Source organism: Zalophus californianus, chromosome 16 (assembly GCF_009762305.2).
Source record: "Zalophus californianus isolate mZalCal1 chromosome 16, mZalCal1.pri.v2, whole genome shotgun sequence".
Lineage (NCBI taxonomy): Eukaryota > Metazoa > Chordata > Mammalia > Carnivora > Otariidae > Zalophus > Zalophus californianus.
Window position 1 is genome coordinate 57,472,673 of NC_045610.1, and position 21,572 is coordinate 57,494,244.

A 21,572-nucleotide genomic window follows, 5' to 3' on the forward strand; every position below is an offset into this window, starting at 1 on the left:
TCAAAGATAAATTCTTTTTTTTTTTTTTAAGATTTTATTTATTTACTAGTCAGAGAGAGAGAGGGTACAAGCTGGGGGAGCAGCAGACAGAGGGAGAAGCAGGCTTCCTGCTGAGCCAGTTTCCGGATGTGGGGCTCCATCCCAGGACCCTGGGATCATGACCTGAGTGGAAGGCAGACGCTTCACCGACTGAGCCACCCAGGCACCCCTTTTCCTATTATTTCTTTTTAACTGAGCCTTGATTCACTCATTGCTTCTTCACAGCAGCCAGTGAGGGCCAGGTAATTTTATTAAGAATTTATCTTTAGGGGGGCACCTGGGTGGCTCAGTCGTTAAGCGTCTGCCTTAGGCTCAGGTCATGATCCCAGGGTCCTGGGATTGAGCCCTACACAGGGCTCCTTGCTCAGCGGGGAGCCTGCTTCTCCCTCTCCCTCTGCCCCTTCTCCCCCCCCCCCACGACTCCTGCTCGCCTTCTCTATCTCAAATAAATAAATAAATAATCGTTAAAAAAGAAATAGTACGATAAATAAATAAATAAATAGATAGATAAATAAATACATAATAAATAAATAAATAAAATAAAGAGAAGCAATAGGGTTGCCTGGCTGGCTTAGTCGGTAGAGCATGTGACTCTTGATCTCAGGGTTGTGAGTTCAAGCTCCACATTGGGTGTGGAACCTACTCAAAAAAAAAATTCTTTTCAATTGATTTTAAAAAACAAAAAGAAGTGATAACCAGCCCCCTAGGCTCATGAGGCAGAAGAGAAGGGGATAGGGGATAGTTTGGAGAAAACTGTAGCTCAAAGAGACTTTCTGGGAATTGAGTTCAAGTCCCACTTTCTACAATGTAATCCCAGTGTTATTGTTTGGGAAAAGAGAACTTCAGCCAGTGCCCAGGGCAAAGAAGAGATATGCAACCAAGCCTTGGAGGAGCCACCTCTTGGGGGCCAGTCCTGCATTCCTCTCTGGTCCTTCCTTGGCGCCACTTGGCTCCCTTGCCAGAGATCTGGGCCAGGGAGAGGGCCTGCGGGAGAAGACGGCACAGACAAAGGAAAAATCCAGAAGTGATTGCCATCAAGAGAGCCATAAAAATGCTTTTAACTTGAATAAATGGTCTGGTGAGGGGTGGCACCGGGTGCGTGAGGAAATTACATGCAAATACCAGGCATCCTTTGTGTAAACGGCCTCACGGCATCCTCTCCATTTGCATGCTACACAAGCAGCCCTTGGGAGAATCTCCGCAGAGAACCCAGTGTTTAAGGGTCTCACGAGTTTCCTCTAAGCATCCACTCAAGGCTGGAAGGGAAAAGCCACACATTTTATCAGGTCCCAGCTTTTCTCAACCTTGGGTCTAAGGGAGAAAGGAGAAGCGGGTGGGGGAAGCACAGGGTGAGTGTAATTTCGAGGTCAGCTCGTCCCTTAGAGCTTTCAATTTTGCTCATTTGGGCTGTCCTGATTTCAGCTCAGATGTGCATTTTCCACCTTTGTGACACATCCACTCATTTGAACGATTCTCACAGATTCCTGTAACAGGAAGGAGAGACAGCCTGCTGGTGAAAAGCTGACAGATGCAGCCCTGTTTGCAGCACAGCATTCCCAAGACAGCCGGGGAAAGGAGTGGGACGGGGTTGGGGGGGGCGGGGGGGGGTTGTCTCTGGGACCCAAAAGGGCTGGGGCTAAGACAGGCCCCTTCTTTGCTGTTGGTTTGGCCCTTCCGTCCTTGCTAGGGTGATAGGAAGATTATACCTCTGGCTGTTCTGAGCGAGTGCAGGTCTCTCCAAAAGATAGGGCCCAATCAGCGACACATGGCCCCTGATCCCTCTCTCAGCCCTTGGACCATGGCTTCAGTGGATTAAAGCTAAAACAACCAGAATAGAATTTCACATCCTACTCCAGATCAGTGGACGAGGCTGACACGGGCAGAGGGGTCTGATCCTAAATGCTTTCGGACCCTGCAGATGGTTCCTTGGGCAACCTAACGCTCTCTGTTGAGGAAAATAACCTTGTCCATTAGGAAGCCAGCAATCAGGCTTTCATATTTTGCTTCTTGCCAAATGTGAATTCCTCATTGTTAATTTCCTCCTCAGCTGTGTGCGGCTAACAAAGGAGAACTGTTCACATGGCTGCAAACTCCAGTTGGGTCTGTAGCTTCTTAATCTACTTTTCCATTTAAGACTGAAATGAAAGACGATGCTAATGCTGCCCTGCGCGGCCAAGCCCAGGGTGAGGAGAGTAAGGTGCTAGGGTGCGTGACCCTCACGTGGCACTCATGCTCACTGCCAGGCCCAGGCAGGTAACTCAACCGCCTGTCCCTAGTTTCAGCCCTGCTGCCTGGGCATCTGGCATCTGCAGAAATGAGGGACCTGGGACATTAATCCTATTCAAGGACTAGTTTAAAGAAATTAGGAGAGTCTGTTCTATTGCACTTTATTTTAGTTTACTTCCATTATTATTATTATTATTTCTTATTTGAGAGAGATGGAGGGAGGGAGGGAGGGAGGGAGGGAGATCATGAGCGCGGGGCAGAGGGAGAGGGAGAAGCAGACTCTCCGCTGAGCAGAGAGCCGGATGCAGGGCTCGGTCCCAGGACTCCAAGATCATGACCTGAGCCAAAGGCAGACGCTTCACCGACTGAGCCACCCAGGCACCCCTATTTTAGTTGACTTCCAGATCGTTCTATCAAGTACCAGACCCTGTAAGCTAGTTTCAGTACACTCACTTCTGCCTTCATCTGCCCAGCCCTGCTTTTGGTTTTGAGCTCAGCCCCACCTGGGGCTGCACATTCTGCGTGATGAAGTCAGTGCGAAAAGAATGCACCGCTAACATTTCAGCCCAGTATCCACTCGGCTGCCCCTGCTGCCCTTCTCGGGTAAACACACCAGGCAGGCAAAAAAGCCCAACCTCTGTCTCCTGTGACCCAGAGAAATCAGAGTGTGAGAGAGGCAGCGTGGCGACAGCCCTCGTACCCCTCTTTAACCAATGATCAACTGTGGTTACTTAGAAATTCAAAGGAAGAAAATGAGAATGAATTCTCTTCCTTCTCCTAGGGTTTCTTGACAACGCATGTCCTGGCTGGAGCGTCAGATCTGGAAGAAGTCTAAAGGTCATCTAGTCCAGCCCCTTCACCTGACAGATGAAGCAGCTGCAGCCTGGGGAGGGGAAGGGATTGGCCCAAGGCATACAAATAGCAGCATGGCTCAGAACTCGGGGATCCCAGGCTCCATCCATGCCCTGGGTCTTGCTAAGCGAAACGAGTACTGCTGGTTTGGTTTCTTTTTATTGCAGGGTAGGTTGTGCTCTAGGGCCAATGTAAGAGGACAAATCAACTCAAAGGAAAAGCTCAGAAACCCAACACAAACAGTGAGGATGCGACGCGCAATACACTGCGTTTGCATGGAAGCTGTCCATAACCACGCTTGAGTAGGAATAAGAAAGCCGTGAGCTTCTCTCCGCTGCACTTCCCTCTCCACTCCTCGGAAACTGGAGCTGAGGTCAGATCGTCACCTAATTCCTTGCAGGCACAGGAACCAAAGCGCAGCAGATGAGAAGAGGGTAGTGAGAGCCCCTACGGAGGGTCAGATCAGATTCTTACCAGGTGGGTTAAAAGCGTCCTATACGCACTAATGATGTGTCTCTGCTAAAGCCTGAGCATTGGCTAAAGTCCACCACAGGCCAGCGATTCAATGACTTCATTTACAATGACACGTTTATTCCTGAGCTAATTGCTTGTTTATTTAAGTGATAACTACCATCCTCATTAGGGCGTTTCAAAGACTCTGTGTTGAGCCTGCCAAGTAATAAACAGAGGTACTACCTACTGTTGTGGTTCTCACAGTACTGTTGGAAGCCCTAGATCTTTTTTTATGCACCATGAGGTGTATATTTATTATATTGCTTGGTTGTATACTGTTATCTTTTATATTCCAAGATGAAATCTATGTATGAAGAGAGGTCTGGCGATTTCATTAGCTTCCTCTCTGGTCTTCCTGCTTCCTGGTCCTGCCTCTAAAGATCACCCTGGGGTCGGGGAGCTGGGTGGCTCAGTCGGTTAAGTGTCTGCCTTCGGCTCAGGTCATGATCTCAGGGTCCTGGGATGGAGTCCCACACTGGGCTCCCTGCTCAGCTGGGAGCCTGCTTCTCCGTCTCCCTTACCTCTGCCCACTGCTCATTTTCTCTCAAATAAATAAATAAAATCCTTAAAAAAAATAAAAAATAAAAATCACTCTCGGGTTAACTTTCCTGGCATGCTACTCCCTTGCCCATATACCTTCAGTGGCTCCCTATTACCTTAAACAAGACAAGTGTTTTACCCCTGAGGTATTTCCTCCCTCTGCTTCTCATATAACCCACTTGTACCGCGAATGCAGCTATCATTCCTGTTCATGTGTTTGCTCATAGAAAACCTTTCTACCGGGCGCCTGGGTGGCTCAGTTGGTTAAGCGACTGCCTTTGGCTCAGGTCATGATCCTGGAGTCTCTGGATCGAGTCCTGCATCGGGCTCCCCGCTCAGCGGGCAGTCTGCTTCTCCCTCTGACCCTCCCCCCTCTCATGTGCTCTCTCTCTCTCTCATTCTCTCTGTCTCAAATAAATAAATAAAATCTTTAAAAAAAAAAAAAAGAAAACCTTTCTACGGGTGCCACTCCTGTGTGCAGAGGTGAATCCCCTCAGCTGAAATCCCACCTTCTCTATGAAGCCGCCTCTGAGAACCCTGGCCCACCGTTGACTCTTCTTTCTTAGAAGTCCTATTACATGAATAATTTTCTGTATAACTCATTTGATACTTACATGTAGGACAAGGTTCAAAACCCAGCTCTTCTATTATTGTCTGTGTGCCATGGGAAAGTCCTTCAATCTCTCTGAGCCTTACTTTCCTCCTGTATAAATGACATGAGAATAGCAAAGTGATATTTGAACATTCAGTTAGACAAGGTATAGAAAGCAGGGGGATACAGCAAAAGATACAGCAGGTGCTCAATAAATGCTAGCTTTTTTTGGGGGGGGTGCCTGGGTGGCTCAGTCGTTAAGCGGCTGCCTTCAGCTCAGGTCATGATCCCAGGGTCCTGGGATCGAGCCCCGCATCGGGCTCCCTGCTCCGCGGGAAGCCTGCTTCTCCCTCTCCCGCTCCCCCCCCGCGCCCGCTTATGTTCCCTCTCTCGCTGTGTCTTTCTCTGTCAAATAAATAAAATCTTAAAAAAAATTTTTTTTTTTTTTAATTTTTGTTTGTGAAGTGGTTGAATTCCCAAGGTATTTTTTTATGTCAGAATTCCAGGATTCCAGGGCGCCTGGGTGGCTCAGTTGGTTAAGCGACTGCCTTCGGCTCAGGTCATGATCCTGGAGTCCCGGGATCGAGTCCCGCATCGGGCTCCCTGCTCAGCAGGGAGTCTGCTTCTACCTCTGACCCTCTTCCCTCTCGTGCTCTCTATCTCTCATCCTCTCTCTCTCAAATAAATAAATAAAATCTTTAAAAAAAAAAAAAAAAAAAAAAAAAAAAAAAAAGAATTCCAGGATTCCAGAGCCAGGACTTGCATTCCAGGCCCTGCCTTCAGTATGCATATGGTGAAAGGGAGGTTGGTGCCCCACAGCTTGGAGGCAGAGCCCGGGGGTTGGATCCCCTGAGATATCATCTTTCCGTGCCCACTGGGAACTCAAAATGCCAGGAATACATCTCACCCACCACACTTGTGGTAGCCGCTGAACGGCCAGAGAAAAAGCCAGGCTTTTCCCTCCCCCAAATGCAACAGCCTCTGTCCCTGCTTAGCCCCACCCCTCAATGGCCCTCTAGCTCCTATCTGGATCAGTCCTCTGTGGACCAGGCTCAGGGGGTGTATCTAGGAGCTCTTGTTAACTTTGCACTTATGTGTCATTTGCTAACCGGAGAGAAAGCTCATTGGGTTGGGGCCCCGCTCTCTAGAGCTGATTGTTCAGGAATGTTGCCAGCCAGGTGTTAAACTGTTAGTAGCTTGAAATTGGCCACAAAGAGACTATTTAAACCACAGAAACCATCAAATGCTGCCCATCAGGGTTTGCCCACTCCCTGAGCCGGTTTATCTGCCACCCCTGGTCTTAAGTTTCTTTGAATGCTCGCGAGGGCCCCCAACCAAAGGACTGGATACATTGTTTCCCATATGTAAGTGCACATGGCTATTGAAATACATATGAAGAAGAATCATTTTTTAAGATTTTTTTTTTTCTTTTTAAGGAATCTCTACACCCGATGTGGGACTCAAACTCACAACCCCAAGATCAAGACTCGCAGGCTCTACTGACTGAGCCAGCCAGGTGCTCCAAAGAATAATAATTTTTCTTTCTTTCTTTTTTTAAGATTTTTATTTATTTATTTGAGAGAGCGAGCGAGCATGTGGGGGGGAGGGGCGGGAGGGAGAGGGATTGCATTTCAAGCTGACTCCCCACCCTGAGCACAGAGCCCATGCAGGGCTTGATCTCACAACCCCGAGATCATGACCTGAGCTGGAACCAAGAGTTGGTCGCTCAACCGACTGAGCCACCCAGGTGCCCCAAGAATGATCATTTTTGAGCAATCACTCCATCCAAGCACTTTTGAATGGATTATCTCACTGAATCTTTAAAACAACCCTAAGAGATTAGCTCTGTTATATTTCCTGGGTGGGGAAACCGAAGCTCCCTCAAGGAGGTGTAGGGAGCCGGAACTTACCTGAGGTTCATCTGAGTCCAAAGCCCCCGGTCTTCCCCACAGACTGCCTGTCCTACCAGCTTCCATAGGAAACCTGTCCCAGTACCAGGCCTGCTGGTCCCCAAGTTAGCAGAGTGGTTCCATCCGCAGTGCCACCAGTAATAAAGGGCAATGCACGGGACCCTCCCTCCACCCCCACCTCTGCTTTGCTCCCTCCATATTTAATCTGTCTTCCTTATCCTACCCACTTCCTTCTACATCATCCCCTTATCTGAACTAGGACCTTTTTTTTTTTTCCTTTGGGGCCATTTTTCAACAAGCCCTTTGACGCTCCATGTCCTCTTGTCTATAGAAATCCTTTTTGGCCTTAAACTTCTCTCCAAGAGCTCTGGCAGATATTCTCTGTGGACGCTGTGCTTTGTAACTGCCTTCAGGCCTGGACAGACGCCCTATCTCCTGGAGCAGTCCCTTCTGCTGACTGGGCTCCGTACCCAGTCTGGTCAGTGGGGTAGCTTTGGTCTGGAGGCTCCCGAAGGGCAGGACACGGGATTTTCTCCGACTGCTCTCGGTCCCCAGGGGCAGGCCAGGCCTGGGCACTGCTGGTGATGAGGCACATTCTGGTGGTTTCCCAATTCTGTCGTGTACAACGCAGTGCTCTTGTTCTCAGTAACTACTTCCTTCCTCTTTATGCAGAACACTGCCCTGGGTTCATTTACAGCACCCGTGCTTGGTCCAAGAAATGATCGGTGTGGCTTGGGCTTTTGGGGTCAGGAAATAGCACACGTCCAAATTTCACCCCAAGGTGCCCTGTGTTCCTAGAGGAGAAGGGCACCTATCACTGCCAAACTTGCAATAAAAAAAAAAGATCAGGGACTTTATTTTAACCAAACACGTCCATTCCAGGACTTGCCCTGACTTCCTGTGTTCCTGAAAATTCCTGAAACCTCAAGCAGCAACTCATCAGAAACTCCAGACCTCTTCAACGTTGCCCTCCGCACTGCTCAAGTCCTAGGCCATGTAAATTCCCTCTGGGCCTCTGGGATTTAGAGATAAGCAGGTGAAAATAGGCTCATCCTCACTGCGCAACAGCCTGGTGCCTGTGGAAAAGCCACATGGCAGTTTGATGGTAATAATGCTCATCAATATGAGTCTCCTCTATTTCTTGCTTCCCCCTGGGTTAGGAGAGGCCACGTGATTCTTCTGGACAAGGAACCGCGAACAGATGTGTGTTACTTTTGGGCTAAAACACGTAATTGCCAAGGCTCGACTCTCCAGCACTCACGTTGCCTGCTGGAATGTTCCACATAGTGCAAAGGACAGATCGGAAACCTTTTCGGCTTTGTGATCCATACTGCAACTACTCAGCTCTGCTGTAGTACAAAAGCAGTCATAGATAATACAAACAAATAAGGGTAACTGGGTTCCAATAAAACTTTATTTATAAAAACAGGCAGCCACCCAAGGGCTCTAGAGTTTATCAACTGGGAGCTTCAGGATTGTGGAAACTCCCACAGTCTGGGTCATTGGGTCATTGCCCAGAGGGCAGTTCTTCTTGAGAGTCACCAAACTGCAGCAAACTTTGTATTGGTGAGAAGTAAGACTTTCGGATTGTACTTACCTGAACAGAGCTTAGCCTGACCTGATTAGTTTGAAGAGTCTCTGCACCGCCTTGAGAAAGCATGTGCCATTTTTCTGAAACAAAGGGAAGGATACTAACCATGCCCTCCTACCCCACATTCTAGAGAGGGTCCACTCTAACCCTTGCCTATCCAGGCTTAGCATCGCCCCCACCCTATGTCTCCCAAAAGATGCTTGAAAACTCTTTGCTATGAACTAGCTTTCAAAGGAACTCTGTGCCTTGGTTCGTACTGTTCTCCCTTCTGAAAATTCCTTTCATTCTCCTTTCTATCTACCTGAATCCTTCCCAGCTTCTCTTCTTCCTCCCCCAAGGAGCCCTCCTATCTTCTTACCATCTATGATTGCTAGTTTGGATCAGAGCTGCTGTCTGGGGTCATGGAAGAGAGAACAAGAGAGCCAGCCCTGTTTGCAAGAGACCCATGTTGGTAAAGGGTGGGAGCGGGGGTGGGGGGGTGGGGGGGTGGGGGGAGGGGATCCACAGAGCTCACCCAGCGGAGTTAATGAAGAGAGGGATGGACGGCAGAAGGGCTGAACCACCTATGCAAAAGAATCAATCTGTCACACCCACAGCGCATTGTTTGGAGATACATACCTACAGGAGTAAAGGACAAAGAAAAGCAAGGGAATGATTAATGCAAATATGAGGATTAAGTTCTGGGGAGGAAAGGAAGGTATGCTTTTGGGGAGGCTCATGTGAGAGTCTTGGACATCTTAGGTTCTGTGTTGGTACGGGGGTGATTGTTCATTATTCCTCAAACCACGCATAGGTTATATACGAACTCTTGGTGTGTGATATAGTTCTCAAAAAAAAAAAAAAAAAGTTTGGCTCAGGTAAGAAGGCTGTCTCAAAACTTGAAGCAGCAGCTGCCACAGCAATGGATCTCCCACGTTTTTGAACGCAAGGGTGAGGCTACAGAGGCCCAGCTCCACGCCAGTCAATTCCTAGACCATCGAGAGAAAGTAGCTGGGAGCCTGAGTTCAAGTGGACAATCGAAGGCCCCTGAGAAGGAGAACCTTCCTTAGAAATTTGTCTCTCTACCCTGCCTTCCTCTCCCCTTTGGCAAAGACCCCACCTCCTTGGGGCGCCCGGGTGGCTCAGACGGTTAAGCGTCTGCCTTCGGCTCGGGTCATGGTCCCAGAGTCCTGGGATCGAGTCCCACATCGGGCTCCTGGCTCAGCAAGGAGCCTGCTTCTCCCTCTCCCTCTGCCTCTCTCCCTGCTCATGCTCTGTCTCTCTCTCTCTCTGTATCTCTGTGTCTCAGATGAATAAATAAAATCTTTAAAAAAAAAAAAAAAAAAAAAAAAGACCCCACCTCCAGTGTCCCTTCGAAAGGTTGTCAGAGACTCACCTACCATGAGACACACCTGGCAACAGGAGGTGAGGCCACCTTATCACCCAGTTGGCTGGCACAGGACAGAGTGCAGGCCCCCAGTGCTGCTTTTAGGAAATGCCATTTACTATGTTGGGAGTGGTATGGCCTTTGTCCCTTGGGGGACATGTGACATTTGGTGAAAATGTAATCTGGTGTAAAACAGCATGAACTCATCACTTGCAGAATGGCTTTGACCTTCCTGCTACTTCCAACAACCCAGACAGGCTTTTCTATCTTTCTAGTAACACCAAGGGAGGAGAGAAGGTGGATGCCAGGGGCTAGGCAGGGATACAAAGTAGATTATGATATTTAAGAGCACCAGCTTTGCGGGTAAATACACGAAGCCGAGTTCAGAGCTCAGTTCCACCTGGAGCTACCTGAGTGACCTTGAGCAAGTCACTTAACCTCTCCGACCCTGCTTTTCTTTTCTTTTTAAGAGTTTATGATCCCGGAGTCCCGGGATCGAGTCCCGCATCGGGCTCCGTGCTCGGCAGGGAGTCAGCTCCTCCCTCTGACCCTACCCCCTCTTGTGCTCTCTCTCTCTCACTCTTTCTCTCAAATAAATAAAATAAAATCTTAAAAAAAACATTTTATTTATTTATTTGACAGAGAGAGACAGCGAGAGAGGGAACGCAAGCAGGGGGAGTGGGAGAGGGAGAAGCAGGCTTCCCGCGGAGCGGGGAGCCCGATGTGGGACTTGATCCCGGGACTCCAGGATCATGACCTGAGCCGAAGGCAGTCGCTTAACCAACTGAGCCACCCAGGCGCCCCTTGACTTGTTATTAATGGGCAGGTTTTTATTGCTCTGTTTTACCTGCCGCACATTGTCCTCTCAGATTAAGATAATGATACCTTCGGTTAATAATACCTCGCACTTGGAGAGTTGCTTTCATCCCAGCAGCTCAAAGCCCTCTACAAACATGACCTCATTCATTCTCCCCTGCGCTCCCAGGAGAGGGACACTCTTGTGTTAACCAGCCTGAGAAGGGGAAGCCATGCCCAAATTCATCTCCAACCAGATTCTCAGAAGCCAAACTATTGACTGAGCATTCCCATCTCTCTCAGCCAAGATCAGAGACAGTTGTTCTCCCTCTCTCTGGGGGTGTGGGAGCAGGGGGTGGTAATTTTGGTGTTTTCAGGACACGGGTCTTCCTGGAGAACTTCTTAATTAAGACCCAAGGGATCCTGCAGGCTGAAATGCCTCTGCCCAGGTAAATCCTACCACTCATGGTCGTGGCATGCTTGCCACCTGTATGTACTTGTGAAAACTGGAACCCCACAATGACAGTACTTCCTCGTTCTGGGGCTGCTTATGGCCTGAGCTCCCTGGTAATACAAGCTGCTGGCTGCTCACTTTTGTTTTCACCTTGCAATTACTGGAAGGGAAGGGCTGCAAGCTGTACTTGACTCTCCAGCCACACTCTGGGGCTCAGCCCGTGTGCGCTTCATTATGGCAAAAGAAGCAGTCAAAAAGCTGACTCCTTCCCCTTCAAAATAAACAAGCAAACAAGCAAGCACACAAACAAAAAGACTAAATGGGACAAGCTCATTATAACGCCCGAGGCTGTTTTACTATCAGTACATAAACATCGGGTGTAATTTTTTCTCTTATTTATATTTTATTTTTTATATGGTCAAGTTTTCTTAGAGACTTACATTCACTTTAGGCAAAGTCAAAATAGAACCATGGCTTGCTTTCTTCTAGCCTCCTATTCTGCAGACCCTTAACTAATTTCAATATACCGTGGGATTGGTATTTCAGATCCAAAACTTGCTAAGTTTTTCAGAAACAGGAATTCTAACAGTGAATCCCTAGCAATATTTACCTTTGTAACCTCTCTGCCCCTTCCTCCGTCCGCTTCAACTCCTAGTTCTTTCCCCACGCCTACAATTCCCAGACACAGCCCTGAAGGTCAACCCCCCCCTTTTTTTTTTGTTTTTAAGATTTTATTTTTAAGTGATCTCTACACCCAAGGTGGGGCTCGAACTCACAATCCCAACATCAAGAGTCACACGCTCTTCCTACTGAGACAGACAGGCATCCCTGAAGGTCACATCCTTATCCAGAAGATGGAGGCCCAGCACACATAAACAAATCTTGTTTTTAAATGGCTAAGGTTGAGAGCCAGTGCTGGTATAGAAACACTGGGTTTTTTTTTTAAAGATTTTATTTATTTATTTGAAGAGAGAGCGGGGGGGGGGGGGGCGCAGAGGGAGAAGCAGACCCCCCGCTGAGCAGGGAGCTGGACGAGGGGCTCCATTCCAGCACCCGGGTATCACCCGAGCTGAAGGCAGATCCTTAACCAACTGAGCCACCCAGGCGCCCCTAGAAACACTATTTTTAGAAAGATGGTAGAAATTAAAACTTCAGCTAGGTCAAGCGATTTAAGAAAAAGAAAAGTTCCCGGCTTGCGATATTGACTGAAAAAGTTACTAATTATTCCCCTTTGCAACTATGCTTAGTGCATGTTAACATTAGTTTACATCTTCAGAGAGCAAAGTTTTTGGTCTAAAAACCAGGAAGAGACTGTTCGGCCTTTGGGGAGGATAGTGACTGCAAGGAGGCAGAAAGCCGGTACTATTTTAATAAAAGGCTAAAAAAAAAAAGTAGAGCTGCTTGAAAGTCTTAAAAAAATAAACAATTTTTGGACTTGAGCAACTGCAAGGCCTCTGTCTGTTTTCTATTTTGATCATTCTGTTTCTCGAGATGACCACATCTTTCAGAGGAAATGAGTCAAAGCCACTCTGTCTTGCTTTTCCAGCTGAGCATGTTCAGTTTCAATGAAGTAATGAATGAACTTGGCCGCACCACCCCCAAGCCTACAACAGCAAACACAGGGCCCTCGGCCAATCAGCAGACACTCAAGGTTTTCAAGTTGAGTTCAAACGGGCCCACGGGAGGCCAATCAGCGCGCGCGGCTCCGCCCCAAACTCCTGGCCGTGGCCAACCAGGAGCCCGGACGGGCCAAAACACAGCCGCCGACCAATGCCGGGCAGCCCCACGGCGCCGACCTCCGCCAATGGGCGCGGCCGGGCGAAAAGAGAAACAGTGCGGGCCGCAGGTCGCAGGATTCGAATCGAACGTCCGCACCAGAGTCGGGCGCAGGCCGAGCGGCGCGGGCCAATCAGCGGCGGCGGCTCGCGGCCCCCGAACGTTGGACACCAGCCCCGCCCCGCGCCGTTGTTTGTGGTGTCGGCGGCCGCGGGAGCCGGACCGGGACACTCGCCGGGCGGGCGGCGTGCGGCGGGCGGCGAGGGTCCGGAGGCCGCGGGCGGGCGGCGGCGAGCGCGAGCCGAGGGCGGCCGGCCTCCCGCGGCCGCCGAGCCGGGATCGCGCGGCGGCCGGAGCCATGTCGGTGAACATGGACGAGCTGCGGCACCAGGTCATGATCAACCAGTTCGTGCTGGCCGCGGGCTGCGCGGCCGACCAGGCGAAGCAGCTGCTGCAGGCGGCCCACTGGCAGTTCGAGGTGCGCGCGGGCTGAGGTCGGGGTGGGGGGGGCGGGAGGCGCGGGAGCGACCGGCGGCGCGCCGCCGGGGACGGGGAGCTCTATTTATGTCGCCCGGCCAGGCGATCGGCGGCCGCGCGGTCTCGCGTGGGGCGCGGGCCCGGAGCCGGGGACGGCGCGGAGGGCCCTGCCGGCGGCAGCCCCCCCCGCAACACACACATCGGCGCGCGGCCCGGGGACGCCCCCTGGCGCGCCGCAGGCCGGGCCGGGCTGTCCGAGGGGACACCGCGGAGGAGCCCTGCTCGCGGGGCCGGACCGGCTGGGTGGTGGTTGGCGGGGGGGGGGGGGGGCTTCCCGTCTCGGCCCCGTTAACCGCCGCCCTGCCGCTGTGTTTGTCTGCAGACCGCCCTGAGCACGTTTTTCCAAGAAACCAACATTCCCAACAGCCACCACCACCACCAGATGGTAAGTGGGTCCCGGCGCCGGCGGGCGGGGAGCTGGGGCGTCCTCCGCGGCCCGCAGCCCACCGGAGGCCGAGGGCGCAGGCCGGGGGGCCGCTGTCAGCCGCCGGCGGTGACAGCCATGTTGCCGGGAAGCGCCGCGCCGCGATGTAAACAAAGAGCCAAAATGTCTTCCAGGAAAGAGCGGCTCCCGGGGCCGGCCGGCTCGCCCAACTTCGTGGCCCGGCCTCCCGGGCTGCCGTTCCCTCGACCTCAGGCCCGGGCCGGGCGCGCTCCCCGGGGCAAGCGGGCGGGAGGGCGGGGTGGCCGGGCAGTAGCGGGTGGCGGGGCGTGGGGAGGGGGCTCGGCTAATAACTACTCGGTCTGGGGGAACTGGGAGTCCGAGTGAAGGGCCCTGAGGGCGCCGGGAGCTGGGGTGTCTGTGTTTACCGGGAGCCCCCCATCCAAACAAGCCAGCTCTGCAGGGAACAGGAAAGGGATAAATCCACCCTGGCTCAGGGAGCTGGGCTCTACCCAGAGAGGTATGTTCTCTCTTTCCTGTTGTTGGAAAAGGGACATGCCCTGAGTGTGGAGGGCGGAGGGATTTTGACACGAGAAGGCCGAGAATTTGCATTTCATTTCAGTATGTAAAGACACAAAGTACAGGAAACAGAGCGGTTCGGGTCTGGATTTGCTTTCTTCTCTTTTCCAGGCTGGCCCCCTCGGCCTGAGCCTTTGCCCTCCTGGCCAGTGGGGTGCCCTGCTTTCCGGGGACACAAGACATCGCTTTCACTTTAGAAGCTTGAATGCCTTCCCCTCCCCTCCCCACCCCACCCCCCTAGTTACCTATTAGCTCTGCTGTGGGAGGAGGGACTGGGCTCCACCATAGGGATTGTAAAACATTATTCCCCAGGAGATCTGTTGTGGCTTTCAGAGTGCATTTTTGGCATTTTTAACACTTGGTGTCCTTGCCCGTGGCTCCCTTCTCAGAGCTGCTGCCTTTCCTGGAGGAGCTGAAATGGTTCCTCTGCTGCGTCTTGTCCCTGGTGCCCTGTTTTCATCTAGTTACAAAGGACAAGTAGAAGGGTCTATCTTGACCTTTTAACCGGCTTTCTGCTTGGAATGGCTCATGCTGTGTATAAATCAAAAGACAGAAAACGTATTGGAATACGGTGGGAGAATTGGGGGAGCTGCAGGAGCTGCGGGGCCGTGGCAGCTAAGGCCAGGTTCCTTGTAAACCAAGAGGGGTCATCTCCGGGAGACCCTCCCCTGCACTTGACCATGGGAAAGCTCTGGCTCCCACCTTGCAGTAGAGCCTGGGAGCACCCTGCCTCCTGTCTCTCAAGAGAGCCTTGAGGTTTGCTCCACCAACTTGTGGCCATTCGAAACAGCCCAGGGACTTCCAGCACAGCCATTCCGCGGTGCTGTGAATAGGGAGGCTGACCCAGGAGAGCCGGGACTGCTGGCCCCTTTAGACCTTGTTGTTCTTTCTCTGCAAATCCCAAGGGGTTATAATCTTTTTTTTTTTTTTAATTTATTTAAGTAATCTCTATACCCCACATGGGGTTTGGAACTCACAACCCCAAGATCAAGAGTCAGCATGCTCTTCCAACTGAGCCAGCCAGGCGCCCAGGGATTATAATCTCTTACAGCTTCCCTCAAGGCCGGTTTTGTAACAGACATTATAATCGGTGTATCCATCAATACAGCACGTATTGAGTACTTCATCAGCACAGTGGAGAATGCCATTCCTGCCCTCAAGGAGTCTGTAATTTTTTGAGAGAGAATAAATCAAAGGAGAAAGTTAAATAAAGCAAGAGAACAGTGATGGCATAATAGCAATATACCAGAAGTGACCCCAGGGCACGAGTAACTGATAAATGATTGTCCCAGTGGGTTACTGTGTAGTCACACAGTTGGAGGCACCCTCCCAGACAGGGGGGGCTCCGGGTTGAATTGAGGGGCACTGAGAAGAGTGAGGCACTGGATTGGAAGCAGGGTGCAGTGGGCTCTGTCCATAGTTTTTAGAAGCAAAGAGCTGGAGGGGCTTTGCAAGCATCTGGTCCAAACCCCTGCTTTTACCGAAGTACGGCGAACCTCGGAGAGGTTAAGGAACTTGCCCGAGCTCACACAGCCAGGTGGGCACAGGAGGCCCCTGGTCCAGGCGAGCCAGGCCATTCTCTGCAGCAGGGTGGTTCTTGAGACCGGCTTCACTGGCTTGGTCAACTGGGGAAGTCACGATGCTGTGATGCAATTGGCCTCTCCCCCCAACCCCCCATTCATTGTTTCCTGCTGCCGAGAAGTCAGCCCTGGGGTGGGGGGCGGGGAATCGTGGAGGGAGGAGGGAAGTGGTCTGGGTGGGGCCAGGCCTGCTGGGTCTCCTGTGGCCGCCCCTGAGGAAGACAATGGTTGGAGCCCCCTGGCTGCTGATAGGGTGCTGGCCCAGTTAACAGGACAGATGCGCCTCCCTCCCCACTTCTGGCTGGGATTTAACTGCAGAGCTGTGAAAAGCTCCCTCTGCGAGGTGAAGAGCCCTAGAATCTTGCTCCCCCAGCCCCGTGCCTGGGGGAGGGGCTGGTGTTGCTAAAATTAGGAGAAATTCAAAGAAGGACTCCCTTGGCTTCCTGGGAAAGGGAGAAGCTGCTGTGAGGTCAGAACAGGCTTTGTGTAGGCCTTGCTCTCTGCTGCCTCTTCCCCAGGGTCCTGGGAGAGACTTATGGGTGGCACCTCCCCCCCCCCCCCCGGCCCCACCATGCTGCTGGGGGTTGGGGGGGGCGCCAGTCACAGTCCAGCACCCTACCCCAGTCCTTGCCCTTCCCGGCTGGGGTCCCTGATCAGAAAGGGTGGGGGATACTGGAGAGTTTGGGGGGTTTGCCCCCCAGGAGGAGGGCTGAGGGGGACTGAACAGGCTGAGACTCTGCCAGCATCCCGCCAACGCATCATGAAGGAGATGCTGGGGACACAGAAAACCCAAATCCCTGGTTTTTGTCCTCGGGGAGCCCAGGCGTGAAGCCCAGACGAGTCAGGGTTGGCTAGAGATGGAAGAGCTGGGGCCCCCAGGTCTGGGAGGCCCCCTCGCCGCCCTGGGAATCTGAGCCCAGGAATCCCATCTTCCGCAGCCTGTAGCCTGCAGCGGGTGTATTTTGGTCCGTTGAGTTGAGCTCCTGGCCTCAGTTTCCTCATCTGTGCCTGGGCATTGTGACAAGTGAGATCATGAGACAGAGCCTCCAAGGTCTGCCCGCTGGTGCTGTTGAGTGTGGAGTGAGCCCAGACGCTGGGAAGGTGCACCTTCTCTTCTCCTCCCTCGGCAGAGGAGGGAGACCCTGGGTCTGGCTGCCTTCCTTTGACCAGCAACCTCGGATCATCTGAGGGCGGATTATTGAGGGAGCCAGCTGGTTTCTTACCCAGGCTGAGGCGCTAAGCACTGGTGTCCTGGGCTGCTCTTTTGTCCTCACTTGAATCTGACACCCTGGCTTCTGGTTGGAATTAACCCTTTGCTGCGGACACTCCTCGGGGGCATCCCTGCCCGGCATTCAGGAAACACTCTTTGGTGTTGATAAAAATTGTCGGGGTTTGTCCTTATTGTTTGTATTGGCTCAGGGCGAGAAGGGTGCTTCTGTTCGGTGGAAGCTGCCCGTGGACGGGAAAATGGGAATGGAGGAGGGGCCGGCCTGGGTGGGCCCCACCGGAGGCTCTGTTGGGGGTCCACTGGCCATGGCTCGGAGTTGGGTGGCGTGTGCCCATAACCTTCCCGACACCTGTGTTCTCTCCCAGCAGATGTGCACCCCAAGCAACACACCTGCCACACCGCCCAACTTCCCTGACGCACTGGCCATGTTCTCCAAGCTTCGTGCCTCCGAGGGCTTGCAGGGCAGCAATAGTCCCATGACGGCCGTGGCCTGCTCCCCCCCTGCAAGCTTCAGCCCCTTCTGGGCCTCGTCCCCACCCAGCCACCAGGCCGCCTGGATCCCGCCCTCCTCCCCCACGGCCCACAGCTTCCACCACCTCCACCACCCACAGCCCACGTGGCCCCCCGGAGCGCAGCAGGGTGGCGCCCAGCAGAAAGCCATGGCTGCCATGGATGGCCAGAGATGAGACTGGATGCTGCCGGGCGCTGGGCTGGAGCTGGGGGCGGGGGGGCAGTCCAGGGTCGTGGGGACACAGGAGGGCCGGGGTGGGGGGAGTCGGGGCGGGTGGGGGTTTCCTGAAGATCGCACTGGAAGATTTTATAAAATAATTTTTGTGGGTTGGGGGGGGATAGTAAACTTCCTGAGCCACTTGGGTCCTTCAGGAGTTTCTCTTCAGACAAGTTTTTTTCTCTTTTTAATATATAACTATAATATATATGAAAATATAAATATAACTAATGTATGTGAGAATGGGGCTGGCTGACCGAGGTGTTGGGGTCAGCAGGGAAGGGCCAGAGCGTCCCCTTGGGCCAGCACCCCTTCCCTCCACTCCTCGTCCCAGGGCAGGTGCTTGGAAGCCAGGTGCTTGGAAGCCAGGTGGGGTGATCCTGCAGTCATGAGGGGTCTGCTAGCTGCCTCTCAGAGGTCACGCCTTCGGGAATCAAGAGGACCACCGTGGATCCACTCAAGGAGCTCCACAGCAGGGGCTCCCTGAAGCGCCCGTCGGCCGAAGGTGCGGAGGCCCCTTGCCATCACGAGCTCTCCCTAACCGGACTTCCGTGGCTGGCTCCTCAGGGGCCCTGCAGCCCCGGGTCTCTTCTGGTGTCACCCGTCGCCAGCCAGCTGTGCGGGGCTTGTGCAGAACTAAAGAGCCGGCTTGGGCCAGAGACTCGGGCTCTGCCTAGCAGGGGTCCTGAGGCTCCTCGGCCGCCCTGCCTCTCCCACTGGGTGTCGCACCCGACAGAGTGGAGAGCTTGCCTTGGATTTACTTCCCAAATCAATCATCTCACCAGGGTGAAATTTTAATTTAAAAACTTAAAAGAGACTTTTCTAACTTCCCTAGTTTGCGGTGCCTTTATTTGCCTTGGTAGGAAACCCGGGCTCTCCTTGGGAAGGGGCGGGTGGGGCTCCTGGTGTGCTGTGAGCGGGGAGGGGCTTGGGTGCCATGTGGCTGGTCTGGATATTCGGAGAAGGGGTGTCCAGACCAGGGGGGGTTGATGGGACCAGCTGGGTCCAGTTGAGTATGGGAGGGAGAGTGGGGCCTGGGCCTGACTGGTTTCCGCGACCCTCTCCCCTTGTTGGCCCTTGCCGTGTAGCCGGCTACAGGCTGGCGCTTGGCCCTAAACCCTTGTCTGCGGTGGGGGGAGCTACTCCTCCACTTTGTGGCCCCTGGCAGCCCCCCGCTCAGGCCCCCCCCAGGCATCTTCCCGCCGGGCCCACTCCTTCTGTTCCTATCTTCAACTTCTTGGGGGAGCCTGGCCCTGAGTGCATGTTGAGCGGCCATCCCCCAGAGGTCAACCAGGGCTGTCTGGGATCCACAGACAGGGTGGGTCCCCAAAGGGACTGGCTTCCTTTCCCTTCCCACCTTCCCCACAGCCTCTAGCCATTAGAACAGAAGCTGTGTTGGCGATTCCTGGCCCAGTGGGGCCTTTGCTCGAATGATCCGGCAGTGTGGGTGGTGAGGTGGGGCTGGAGGAGGTGGTGACTGGCCCCAGGGTTGGGATTTCTCCAGCCTCATGCTGGGGAGGAGGGATGCTACCTTGCACCCCCCTGCCCCCCAAGGCCCCTTCAACACGTGTGTGTAGCGTGGGGGGGGGAGGGCTTGTTTTCTCCCTCCTCAAGGGCCCAGAGCCCTGTGATCGGCCCTGCTGTAGGTTGGGACCGCAGGGGCTGGAGGTTCATACCCAAAGTGGGAGTGACACCTGAGAAGGGCCCCGGGCAGTAAGCCAGGCCACCCCCCCACCACCCCCGCCTGCCTGCCCAGCGGCCCCTGCAGAGCCCGGCGGAACCTGCCCGCAGCTGCCCTCAGCCCCTCTGCATGGGATGGTTTACTTTGAGGCTGGGTTAGTCCTTTCAGTTTTGTTTCCTGATTGGAAACCCCTGGGCCTCCTCCCGGCCTCCCCCCTCAGCCAGCCCACCTGTGCTTTCCGGGCCTGCAAGGGGAAGTCCCTGGAGGGCACGTAGGCGGCCACGCTGGGACCACAGCCTGGGGAGGGTGGGCGGCCTGGCCCAGGTGCCAGGATGGGGGCTGGCCTGCGCCGCTTGGGGAACGTCCTCCCCTCCCGGTCCTTGCCTGCGCAGGGAAGCCTGGGTGTGGAGGGCTGGGATGGCCTGCTTCTGCCCCTCCCTGCCGAGATGGTGAGTTTGGATTCTAGGCCAGGGACACTGAGCTGGCAACCTTCTGACATCTCTCAGGCAAAGTGAGAAATAGCCCGAGCAGGGGCAGAGGGGCTGGAGCTGGCCCCGCCCCCTGCTCCGGGAGGAGGGAGGAAAGGGCGCCTGGTGTGAGGCCTGCCGACCCGGGCCCTCAGGTTCAAGCTGCTCCCCTCTTGTCTAGCCAGAGCATTAGATCATTGCATGAAGACGGATGGGATCTCAGCCCAAGGGGAAGGTAGGGGGAAGGCCCCCCACCCCATAGGGAGCACCTGCGCTACCCCATGACACCCCCAGCGAACCCCACCCTCCTTTGCCCACATGGGACTGGGGAGAAACCCTTTTCTGAGCAGTTTCCTGCCACACTTTTGTGTGTCATGTCACCCCATCCACTGACACCTTGAAGCAGCCTCTTGTGTGAGACATCCCCTTCCCATGTCGGGGTGATGGGGACTGGGGGTGGGGGCCCCCCATGAGGACAGACCTGAAGACAGAAAAGCTGCTTCTGTGACTTCAGAGGCCTCAGGGGGAGGGCAGTTCTCACTTGTGCCCAGGGTTCCAGTGGGGCCTGGGGGCTCGTCCCTTACAGTTGCTGCACCTGCTGAGCTCAGTCCCCGCCCCTCGCTCCTCTGTCCCCTCAAACCCGCCAAGACCCTTAGCACACGGGACTCAGGGTAGCAGTGAACCCTCGTGCCTGTTTGGGGCTAGTGGAGCCCAGCGGGCTGGGGCAGGACAAAGGCTAGGCCTGGAGGCTTCTGGGCAAATGGCAGTCACCTGTCAAACCCCCTCCCGACACCCTTCTGCTCTTTCTGGGGAGGGGTGAGTGGAGCAGGGAACCAGCCTAGGCCAGGCAGCCCCTCTGCCTCTGCAGCAGCTGCTCAAAGGTAAGCTGCAGAGGCCAGCAAACCGAAACCTTCCCAGGTGACCTGCTCCCCCCGGGACGTCGTGCCAGGAGCTGGGCGCTGCCACCCTCACCTTGGCTGCATGGCACGGCTGGTGCACGGACACCACGAACCCCAACCTCTCCCGAACGCCCCAGTCGGCCAGGCCACCCTGTGGGCCAGCATCCCCAGACCGGAAAAGGCAGCAGCCTCGGGGTCCCGCTGAGGTCAGGAGAGAGCTGACAGAGGTGAGAGTGGGTCCTTAGCCCCCGGGTCTGGGGTCTGGCCTCTGCAGCTTCTCCTGAAGCCCCCGCACCCTTGGAGAGTAGCTTCATCTGTTGCGGTGGGAGGGGGGGGTGGGTCATGGTCTCATTCTCAGGCTATAAGTCGGACCTGTCCAATAACTGAAGGCCGGCGACCTGGACCTGGGCTGGGTCCCTCCCCTTCCACTCCATCTTCTCGAGCCAAGCCCACAGAAGCCTCGCTGCCCCCGAGCTTCTTCCCAAACATTTATTAATAACTTTGGTCAATGAGCAGTGGTGGACCGCGGCCCCCGGGTGGGCTCTTCAAGCCCCTCCCCGGGAGGCATGTCCATCTGCATCTCCATCTCGCTGGGGCTGGGCGGGTGGGCTGCGTTGGGCTGGGCCAGGTGCCCCTCGGAGGACAAGGGTCTGTCTTTCCGTGGAGGAGGAGGAGCTGTGAGACATGGGGGCGCTGAGGTGGCTCTGTCCCACTGTGCCCCACACCCACTGCAGCCTGCCAGGCCCTCCCCAGCTTGCACGAAGTGCAGGCCGATTGGGGGGCGGGCAGAATGCTGGAGAGGGGGCCCCGCAGGGCTGTGGTGGGCAGTGCAAGCCGG

At 54.2% G+C, this 21,572-nt stretch overlaps 3 protein-coding genes and 1 long non-coding RNA gene across 13 annotated transcripts in view; 2 read left to right on the plus strand and 2 right to left on the minus strand.

Annotated features, from left to right (window-relative positions):
- LOC113939299 (60S ribosomal protein L35a-like) overlaps positions 1 to 21,572 on the plus strand; it is a 426,207-nt gene that overhangs the window by 228,384 nt on the left and 176,251 nt on the right. The gene's annotated exons all lie outside the window — the stretch shown is intronic.
- On the minus strand, positions 3,269 to 6,814 carry LOC113939303. The gene is made up of 3 exons (XR_003525190.2): positions 6,673 to 6,814; positions 4,785 to 4,873; positions 3,269 to 3,564 (listed from the first exon to the last, which is right to left on the minus strand). It is a non-coding gene; the product is annotated as an uncharacterized LOC113939303 (long non-coding RNA).
- UBALD2 (UBA like domain containing 2) lies at positions 12,741 to 17,924 on the plus strand. Of its 2 annotated transcripts, none has more exons than XM_035724506.1 (3): positions 12,741 to 13,132; positions 13,514 to 13,576; positions 17,326 to 17,924. In XM_035724506.1, exons 1-3 carry the CDS (start codon positions 13,013 to 13,015, stop codon positions 17,644 to 17,646), a joined length of 504 nt encoding a protein of 167 aa, XP_035580399.1. In that variant the 5' UTR covers positions 12,741 to 13,012; the 3' UTR covers positions 17,647 to 17,924. The 2 variants fall into 2 exon arrangements, with proteins under 2 accessions (XP_035580399.1, XP_035580400.1); XM_035724507.1 differs by having other exon boundaries at positions 12,742 to 13,132; positions 17,329 to 17,924.
- Positions 20,633 to 21,572, minus strand: part of QRICH2 (glutamine rich 2) — a 35,480-nt gene continuing 34,540 nt past the window's right edge. For 5 of the 9 annotated variants that reach the window (XM_027625062.2, XM_027625064.2, XM_035724486.1 and 2 more), the window contains one exon: positions 20,633 to 21,409. In XM_027625062.2, coding sequence (XP_027480863.2) covers positions 21,240 to 21,409 — 170 coding nt within the window. In that variant the 3' untranslated portion in view covers positions 20,633 to 21,239. The remainder of the gene's footprint in view (positions 21,410 to 21,572) is intronic. The other 4 variants (XM_027625065.2, XM_035724490.1, XM_027625066.2 and 1 more) reach the window with 1 other exon arrangement.